General features: G+C 25.4%; 1 protein-coding gene across 1 annotated transcript; it reads left to right on the top strand.

Moving 5' to 3' along the window:
• The first annotated feature begins 4,098 nt into the window (after positions 1 to 4,098).
• LOC137824462 (gibberellin 2-beta-dioxygenase 6) lies at positions 4,099 to 6,170 on the top strand. Its single transcript, XM_068630113.1, has 3 exons — positions 4,099 to 4,672; positions 5,441 to 5,771; positions 5,865 to 6,170. The coding sequence occupies exons 1-3, from the start codon at positions 4,209 to 4,211 to the stop codon at positions 6,099 to 6,101; spliced, it is 1,032 nt and encodes a 343-aa protein (XP_068486214.1). The 5' UTR covers positions 4,099 to 4,208; the 3' UTR covers positions 6,102 to 6,170.
• The last annotated feature ends 4,607 nt before the right edge of the window (positions 6,171 to 10,777 follow it).

The following is a 10,777-nucleotide window of genomic DNA, read 5'->3' as shown; positions in this document are numbered from 1 at the left end:
AGATAATCTCATATCTAGAAAAGACTTTCGGATTATATAATTCATGAGCTAATCGCATATTTGAGAAAAGACTTTCAAATTATATAATCCGAAAGTTAATCTTATGTCGAGAAAAACTTTCATGTCCAAAAGAGCTTCCATATTATGGAATCCGAAAATTAATTACAACAAATTTTCAAATTACATAATTCATAAACTAATTATGAATCTAGAAAAAAACTTTTAAATTATGTAATATAGAATATTAAAGAAAGATATTTCTAGAATAAAAAACTTACAGGAAAGACAATAACGTATAGAGATGCCGAAATATTCACTTGGTTTCATTGATCTTTATTTTTTGAGAAATTACACTTATTGGTAATAATAAATTATATTTACTTTTTTTTTAATTTCAAAATAACCATATGTTATTTTTTATAAATTTTATATGTTTTATAATTTTTAAGTAAACATTTAAATCTCTCATATTTTTAATAAATGTCATTTTCTTTTTTAGTGTTTTTAATAAAGTGAAATAAACTTCTTTTATTTTATTTGTAAAAAAAAAATTGTAAATCATTTTTTTAATTTTTATATTTTAAAACATTATTTTCAATTTTCATTATCTTTCACTTAAATTTTGGTTAAGAAATATTTTTAAATAAAATAAAAGAAGTTATACCAAAACTAAATATTTATTTAAAATTAAAGGAATAGGAGTCTTATTTAATATAATCCCACAAAAGTAAGTTCCATTTTTTATTTTTCTTTTTTTAGTTATAAAATCAAAGAAACTAAAGATGTAGCATCATAACAATGCACAAAAATAAGCATTATTCGCGACGTTAAAACATCTTAACAATCTTGAAGACATAAACCGAATAAATATGTTCTGAAATTTTTAAATCCAAAAATACAATATACAATCTGAAATATATTTATTCTGTAATGTATTTCCTTACTATTGATTATTAATTTCATTATATTGTATACTTTTCCGTCTGCATTTATAACGAAAATGGATCTCTTTGAAGTTTAGGTTTAACCCATGAAAGTTTGATTGATTAATTTTAAATTTAAATGTGTTGAATTTAAAATTAAATTGAAAGTTTGAATTTAACTTAATTAAAATGTGTAAAATTAATTATAGTTTATTAATTTCTTTAAAATTAATTATTTATTTCATCAAACCTTTTTATAGTATTGTTGGGAAAATCATAACAATTTATTGCTCTTTGGTGTAGATACAAAATTAGTATTTGTGGAAGCAATAAGCAAATAATAAATAAATAAAGCAAAATAAAATAATGACACCGATATGTTTAACGTGCAAAAACTTCCTTAACTTGAGAAGTAAGATCTACAGGACCTAGCCCAAAAAATGCTTCCACTATGAAAATAAGATTACAATATTTTGTTTCTCTCACTCTGAGGATAACACTCAATCTCACCCAACAATGATTCTCACTAAGATTTCTAATCTCACACTATGGTATATATTTATTCTCTTTTTGTTTCTACCTTGCGTGTTGTTCTCGTTTAAGTATTGGGGCCCAGAGAACGATTGCTAGATGCACCATGTTGGTTGGTCACTTCAGCCTTCATCCTCTTCTTTTACTGCTCTTCCTCGAATGGTACTTGCAGAAGACACCCTGACGATCAAGTCAGTAAGGGACTCGACTCTCGATTGTCAGAGCACTGTAGATAATGACGTACCTGATTATTAGAATATGCGTTATTTATATTACCTTAATGGGTCTTTGTTGGTGGACCAGATTAGGAGATTGATTGATGTTTAGGGTAGCGCTAAATGACCTTTAATTATGGGTTAACCTTGCTGACTTGGTCAACCCATGACTTGTCATTGTGGGTCGGTCGGTCGGGCGCAAACTCATAGACCTCGTCATCGCAAGTAAGCAATCAGATGACCTGTGAAACTGACCGACCATACCAGTACATGTGCTTTTCTCTCATGTTCCTTTTATATAGAGAATGAGAGAAATGTTTCTTCATAAAGAGATAGTAGATAACTAATGCTTGTCATATTTTCAAGATACCTTGAACATATTCATAATCTTAAAAAGAGATATAATTTCAAGATTTTGGGATGACCATCTTTAAATATATTCAATGGATCAATTATCAAAATTCATTGGTAAGAGATTTCAATAAATATGTATTATTTTTTTTATGCAATGTTTTTAGAAGACATGAACATAGAAAAACAGTGTTTAGTAGTGTTTAGTAGGAGAGGAGCGTAGAATTAATATTTTTAAGGCAATATAACCATTATACTATTTTTCATTTAGTTTTAACTTTTCTTATTTTTACTATTTTTATTTAACCAAACATACGTAATTTCTTTTTTATTTTATTCACCAATTTATTTTATCCACTCTATTTATTTGTTCGGTGCTAAAAAAAATAGTTTATCACAAATATATTTATCTAAATTTAAATTTAAACTAATATAATTTTAAATTTTGTTATCTTTTAAATGTTTTATAATAAGACAATTTAAATATTAAATTTTATTTTTCTCATTTTGGTAAAATATTCAAATTATTATCAAATGTACAGAAATATTTATCATTAATGATTCAAAAATATTAATAGTGAGTATATTTTAGTCCATCTTGATTAATGTTATTTTTCAATCAAAATTCACCAATATTTGTTTAGTTGATATTGACAAAGACTTTTTCTAGGTTGATGTCGACCAAAATTATTTGTTGTTGATGTTGGTCATAATTATTGAAGCTAACATCAATCAACGTTATTTTTATTATATTATTGATTTGATTTTTGTTGTCTTTTCTATCTATATGAAGTGAAAGATTACTTATACTGATAGATAGAAGTTAGTTTTATTATTATTTTATGAATAATTATTTTTTAAAAATAATACAATTTAATATATATATATATAAAATTTTGTAAAATAGAATTAAAAAATATAATATTAATTTAGATTTTAATAATTACTTGAATTTACATTAATATACAATTAATATAGAATGATGTTTGTCAGATATAATAAATATATTGATTTTAATTTTAATAGGTAATTGAATTAACACTAATATGCAATTTGTCATATATTTGTTTATGTATTAATATAAAACACAGTTATAATTATGTTACTTTAAAACTATATATAGTATGTATTAAAACTTAAATTAACATATTTATTGAATTTAAAGGAAAAGTATTAATTCTATGCTTCATTTATTAAGAAAAAAACCTACTAATACCATTATAATGAATATATATATATCATCCAAATTATACAATCTTATCTCATATCTTAAAAAAAAAATTAAATCAAATGGATAAGAATTAAATATTTTTATAATTCTGGTGTTCAAGTATTCGAAAAAGTCCACAAGTATATTAAAAATAAATATTCACTTATATAATAATTTTTAATAATGCTTTTTCCTCTTTAATATCTATAAAGATATATTACAACAAAATTATTAAATAAAAATTAATTATAAAACTGATAAATAATTAATTACTATATAAGTAAAATAAATATTAATTTAAAAATTAAAAAATTATTAATATTACAATAATATTTATTATTGATAAATAATTTTTAAATTACTATCTAATTATTATAAAATATAACATAACTAATCTATGTGAAGTTATTAATTAATAAAAAGTAAAAATCATAATTAAAATTAAAGTTAAATAGGTATACTCTACCTATCTATATCTTTGTATTGTTTTTTTTAATATATATGTTTGATCTAATATTTCATATTTTTTATTTTTATTTTTATTTTTTTATATAATAATAGATGATTGTTGTTATTTGAATTGTCGGTCCTAAATGTCAAATTGTATAATAATACCTAATATAAAAAATTTATAAAAAAAACTAAAAAAATTATGAGTAAAATATAAGTATTTATTTATAGTATATACTTAATAGTTAATTACAAGCCACAAATTATCTTTGATTAAATAGGAAAAAAAATCACATAAAGTTTTAAATTAAATACAAAATGAAACTCAATAATTTGAATGTCCATATTTACACTTGTGGCACCAATCAATATCTTTTACTTGAAAAGTTTTTGTGAGACATTCTATTATAATATTGTATCTCCATACATTGTATAATTAAGTAGCAAAACAGATCTATAATTCTCCCAAACTCATTCTTTCTGGAAAAACGTTCTTTCGGTCATATCTATTTCCTATAAACTACGAAAATGAACAACTTGGAGTCCTACCCTCCCATTCTCCGCCACGTTAGCCACCCCCGCCACCACTCACCAGACGGCGGCGACGCCATCCACGAGGAGGAGCCGGATCCACTACCAGTGATAGATCTTGAATGCTTAACCCATGATGAGACGAAGACGAAGAAGGCCTTTGAAGAGGCTTGCAAGCATTGGGGGTTGTTCCGCTTGGTTAACCATGGAGTTCCGTCAACCCTATTCTCCCAACTTCAACACCAAGCCAAACAGCTCTTCTCTCTTTCCTTTGAGTCCAAACAAGCCTCGTGTAGTGGCTCCAACCCTGTGACTTACTTCTGGGGCACCCCTGCCCTTACTCCCTCTGGGACAGTCCTAACAACTGCCCCTCAAAACATCAATTGGGTTGAAGGTTTCAACATGCCTCTTCCTCACCTCTCCCAATTTCAATCTCAACTTCCTCAGCTTCACTCTTTCAGGTAACCAACCAAAACAACTTCATCTTCTTCTTCTTTCTCCATCATCCTTTGCGGTGAAACATCAAGTTATAAACAAAACCGTTTTGGAAGGTTGAATTAGGTTTTATAACGAGAGAGTATTTAGACTATATTATAACGGATTTTATTGAGTTTATCATGTTACTATTGATTAATTTCAACGACTATTTAGACTATATTATAACAACGAAAGAGTATTTAGACTATATTATAACAGATTTTATTGAATTTATCATATTACTTATTATTGAATCATACACAAGTTGATTAATTTCAACGACGTAAAAATGTGGTGTCGGATCTTATAAATAAGATAAAATCTTAATAGATACAAATCTTCTTTTACAAATTTCTATTTTATTTTATAAGATTAAGTTAGAAGTGAAGTGTTTAGTAAGGTATAAAAGAAAGAATGTGTTGTATTGAATTAAAATTTTAGAATAATAAGAAAATTGATATTGGGCAAATTTTAGTAATGCTAGAATTGGTTTTTTATCTGATGGGTTTATGTATGATTTTGGGTTGGTGGGATATGGTGACAAAAGTTCGTATTATTAGTGGTAACACGGGTGGCTTGTTGGGTTGCAATATTATTTTAACTGGGTAACCAGTCAATAATGTCGCCGCATGAATTTTGACTGGGTAAATTTTTATAAGTATTTTAAATATTAAAAACTTATGTTTTATTATTTAATTTTGACATGACGATATTTTGTCTGATATGTATTTTGGCATGTTGTGATTGGGAAGAGATTCGGTGGTGGAATATGGAGAACACATGAGCAGAATCGGTAGAAGATTATTCGAAGCTATGGCGAAGAACCTTGACCTGAACATTGAAGCATCATCAAGTTCTTCGTACGTAGCAGAAAACAGTGGAATCATGCGTATCTACCGTTATCCAAATTGCTCAAACTCTGACGTTGGTTTGGGCATGGAGGTGCACACAGATAGCTCTGTCGTGTCTATACTGAGCCAAGAAAATGAAGTGAGTGGACTTGAGCTCCTCAAAGATCATCAATGGCTCACTGTTAAACCCATTTCCAACACACTCATCGTCAACCTCGGAGACATGATGCAGGTCAATTTTTCTTATTATATATCTTTTATCCATTTATATCACTTTAATCTTAAAATGAACTGTTATGTTTTAAGGGATGATGTTTTTGTTTAGGCAATAAGTGATGACAGATACAAAAGTGTGACACACAGAGTGAAGCTGAACAGTGAGAGAGAAAGAATCTCTATATGCTATTTTGTGTTCCCTGATGAAGACCTTCAGATTCAGAGTTCCAAGTACAAACCCTTCTCTTACAAACAATTTAGGGCAAAAGTGCAACAAGACGTCAAAACTGTTGGCTACAAAGTTGGCCTTCCAAGGTTTCAACACACTCATGATTCTTTGAATTAAAACATGTATAAGAAATTGTGTTGAATTAATTTATACATAAATAATTTTAATTTATAAAAAGTCATGTTTCGGTATATCTCAGATCCTTTAAGAGTTTAATCAATGACTCCTTTAAGAGTTTAATAAATGACAGTTTATATACTTTTTAAACTCTTTGATACATATTTACAAATAAAACAATAATAAAATTCTAAATTTTAAAATTCTGAATTTTAAAATGGACAATATCTCAAATGTGATGATTAACTCAAACATATTATCTCAACAAATTTAAAATTAAAATAAGTTTATTTATTTTTTCTTAACTTACCACAAGTGTTGGTAATATATATATATATATATATATATATATATATATATATATATATATATATATTAAGTTTTCTAAAGAATAAGTATCTTTTCTATGTTTAGTTTATTGGGTTGTAGGCGTCTTTTTGACTTTAATTGTTGTAAGGATACTTTATAAAGCAATTATGGTGGAGATTTTAAATTTATAAATAATTACAATAAACTAAAATTGGAGTTTAATTTTTACAAAAGAAAAGTGTAGATAAAAGAAGGTGACAAAGTTTAATTGAAAAAGTAGCAGTGTGAAATTGTTATATAGACATTTCATTTTTCAAGTTTTCAACTTTCGTAACTTTTTATTGTTACTACCGAAAACGGGTGTGGTAGCTGTATTTGCATTTTTGAAAATTTTAAAAAGTAATCTGATTTATTGTAATTATAATATTATATAAAAGAATTTTTTAAAAATATATTTTTTATTTAATTTTCTCTTTTTACTATATGTGAGAAGTATTTAAAAATCAAAATGGAGTGAAGCTCTTAAAAAAGGTAACAGTTATGAGATAAAACACGAGCGTGCCATGTGTTTCCAATTTTTAAAATTTTTAAAATTAATTTAATTAATTATTAATGGAAAAATTACATTGAGGAGATGTATGAATAGGATGAAAAAAGTGAGGTTTTAATAAATTAAAGAATATAAAACTTAACAAAAAATTTGATGAAATTATTTATAAAAATACAAAACTACGTGAAAAAGAAAGGTATGAGTACCAAGATAATGGATTGTGTGTTGTTAAAGGAATCTTCTACATAGAGAAATTCTTCATATAAAAGAAATCTTGAAATAATAATTTTCCTTTTATTGAAAGTTAAAAAGAGTTGAAAGATGACGAATAGAAAATTGTAGAAAATCAAATTACTCTAATTGGAGAAGTGTTGCAATTCATCAAAATTTCAATATGCTTTTTGAATCTAACAAAATCATACATAGTAAAATATAACTATTTTCATATATTTACATAGTCATTTAACTTAGGCTTTACAACTTATGTGACTCCCCTTATCTAATATCACTTGTTTTTACCAATAAAAAGAAAAAATAATAGGGAAGTCTAAACATACTAAAAAAAATTCTTATTTAAAAACAAAACATAATATTATAAATTAGACTAACTAAGATTAAAAAAATAATCAATTAGATTATTTGTGAATGCACTATAATATTATAATTCATGAATGCACTATAAAGATATGAAATCTTTAGAAAAAAAAAGGAAAAATTACTATAATTAAAATTATGCTTTACTAATTATTTGTTAATATTGCGAAAACAAGTCAAAACATAAGAAGGATGATTCAATTGTTTTAAAATTTTCTATAAATTTTTGCAATTATCTTCTAATGACAAATTTTAACTTAACATTCTATTTGTTGAAAACCTTCAAGATATTTAGTTTGAAATTTTTCCTTTCTTAAACTAGTTCAATTTTAATAACATGTTAAAGATAAATGAACATTAATTTACTTTCAAATTTTTATATTGATTTGTATGATAGTGCAAACAATGTCAAATTCTCAATTAACTGGTTGAATTTTATCATGCAGACTAATGTTGCAAGATACAATTATTTGAAAACATAATTACTCATAACTAACTCATCAAACATTTTTTTCTCAACTAATCCATCAAGTATTCTTTAAATACTTAGCCACCCCTGGCTTAAAACCCGAGTATTCTTTCAGAATATAGTCACTTTTGACTATGATCTTGAACTCTAATCAATGATTTGAACATACACCTATGATTATGATAAAGAAAAACATGTACAAGAAGATTATGATCAATGATATGAACATACACCTATGATCTTGAACTAATAAATATTCATCTTTCCACATGCAAGACCCTTAGTTCCCAAGTATGAAATACTTTTCAAAATTAACTCAAGAAAAAAAGACAAAGAAAAACTTACTCCAAACACAATTTATGATTAGGCAAAATTTCTCTATTCTTCACCATTATCCTTAAGGTGAACTCTGATCTATGAGAAGATAAATCGATCTTTTAGAAATCTAAAGAAAAGGTAAAGAAAAATTGTTTTAGAGAGATGATGTTTTTTCTAAAGTTTGAATAGTTAACTTAAATGATAAAATATGCATACTTCTTCCTAGTTATACCATTTCTGCTCTTAAACAGTTAATTAGGTTCTTACCATATTAAGTGAAAAGATTTAAATGTTAAATTATATTTATTTCAAGATTTATTTTAATATTATAAATAAAAAATTAAATAATTATATTATTCATATATCTTGATTATTATATATTTAAAACTTATTCTCTAACTTCCTATCTTTAAATGTTGAAAAAGTTTTCTCTTCCTTTGTGCTTTCAAGCATTAGTAGTTGCATCTTAGAAATCTAATTTTTTTTTCTTACCACTATCTAACTATGTGGGTATGTTGAATTGGAACTTTACCATAACACAATTGCTTTTACCAAAAAATTTAGAATTATTTATGTTAAAATATGTTTAGAAAAAAAAGATGTATTTTTTTTTCACATATTCTGCTTAGAGGATTTAAATTCACTCATGGGAACAAAGACAATATGGAAAAGAGAAAATTTTGGTAAGTTTTCTTTATTAGAATTTCTCTAGAAAGAACTGGATGTTTTTATAAATCACTTAGTGAAATAAAAATTGGTTCAATAAATTAAAAAAAAATTATAATTTACTCTTATATTTTAAATAATTTGTTTTATATATTTAATTATTTTAATAATAATATAAAAATATTTTATTATTTAAATGATTTATTTAGTTAAAAGTAAAAATGTTATTGAATGAAGTGATAATCATTTAAATGAATTGATAGATATTGAATGTTAGTCACATGTGTGTTTATTTATATATTTTATATGAAAGGTGATGATATGAGGTGGTTATAATCATGTGAAATCACATAGGTTCATTCTACATCATTTTGTAAGATGAGAGTGCAAGAAAGTACACTTTGTTCTTCAAGGTAACATGTAATTTGACTATAAATTATTAGATGTTGATCTCATATGTTGAAATTTAATATAATTGTTAATTAAATAATTAAAAATACTATATTTGATTTAACTATTGATAATATTATGTGAAGATGAAGATTGCTATAATTATTTTAACAAATTGGTGGAGTATAACCTGCATTATTTATTTGAAGTTATGTTAAGTTATTTTATTTAATCGGTTTATTATTTTACTTGTAAAAGTTATGATAATAGTGTAATTACAAATGAAGAAATATCTAGGATATTCTCATCAGTGTTAATATATTCTGATTTATTTTAATTTCAGTAATAATAATAATATAACTGTTATATACATTATCAATGTTAAGATTTCTAGACGGTGAGTTGTTTAGACGCCAATATGTTTTTTAAAATAATTATAAAATTAAGAATCTTACTATAAACAAATCATAATTTGAATGTTGAATACATGTCAATTAAATTCTAATTAAGAATAGTTGACCTGAATAATTAGCTTCTTAATCACTATTTTGTAAGTTACATTTAAATTAAATGAGACAAATCCAAGTTAAGATTTTGAAAAATGTTAAAAAAATGAATTTGTCCTCTTATATATAATTTTTTTCCATATTTGTTAATGCACTAGTTCATAATTTGAATATTTTTTAATTTCCTAGTTAGTTATAAAAGGATATATAGTAACTAGTAGAAGCTTGAGGAAAATCTTAATTATGTAAAGTATAAAAAATAAGAATCCAGTAGTAAATAAATAGCATTTATATCCAGATGTGTACTAACAAACGTATATACAAACATAATACTTAATTTTTTATTTATTACCTTGTCTCATTTAATAATATCAAGACAAATATACATAAATACTCCATTTTCATCCATTCAAATCTTCCATCACTTTTTTTATTTTTATTCAATTAAATGCTGTTCAACTCATTTAATCTTATTATATATTATATAAATCAGTATATAATGCATTAATTGAATATATTTTATTTTATCTTTTATTTTATCATAAAAAATGCAGTGATTTAGATAAATGTATAAAAAATACTTTTCTTTGATCTCAAGTACAAAAGTGGGGTCCATCATCCCACACGGTGCACCCTCCCGCACTAGAGCGGGAACTTTCTAACTCCTTCCCCTTCAATAGAATTCCTGTTAAGAGTGTGAGAAATAGGGTGGAGACAGAACTACGTTCCCGCGAGCCACGTCATGCATGAGTGCCAGCGTGGACCAATGAGAAGGAGGAGACAGAGTGACTACGGAACAGGGGATTCTCGTGCGGTTCCAATTCTATACTGTGGAGAAGTGATCACACATAACACAACACAACAGTGAGAAACT

This window comes from Phaseolus vulgaris, chromosome 8 (assembly GCF_000499845.2).
Source record: "Phaseolus vulgaris cultivar G19833 chromosome 8, P. vulgaris v2.0, whole genome shotgun sequence".
Lineage (NCBI taxonomy): Eukaryota > Viridiplantae > Streptophyta > Magnoliopsida > Fabales > Fabaceae > Phaseolus > Phaseolus vulgaris.
The sequence above is the reverse complement of the archived record's forward strand: the minus strand, read 5'-3'. Positions and strand labels throughout refer to the sequence as shown.

Coding starts and splice junctions, on each gene's coding strand:
- LOC137824462 (XM_068630113.1), top strand. CDS start 4,209: ATGAACAACTTGGAGTCCTACCCTCCCATTCTCCGCCACGTTAGCCAC. Junction 4,673..5,440: donor CCTCAGCTTCACTCTTTCAG/GTAACCAACCAA, acceptor GTGATTGGGAAG/AGATTCGGTGGTGGAATATG. Junction 5,772..5,864: donor ACCTCGGAGACATGATGCAG/GTCAATTTTTCT, acceptor GTTTTTGTTTAG/GCAATAAGTGATGACAGATA.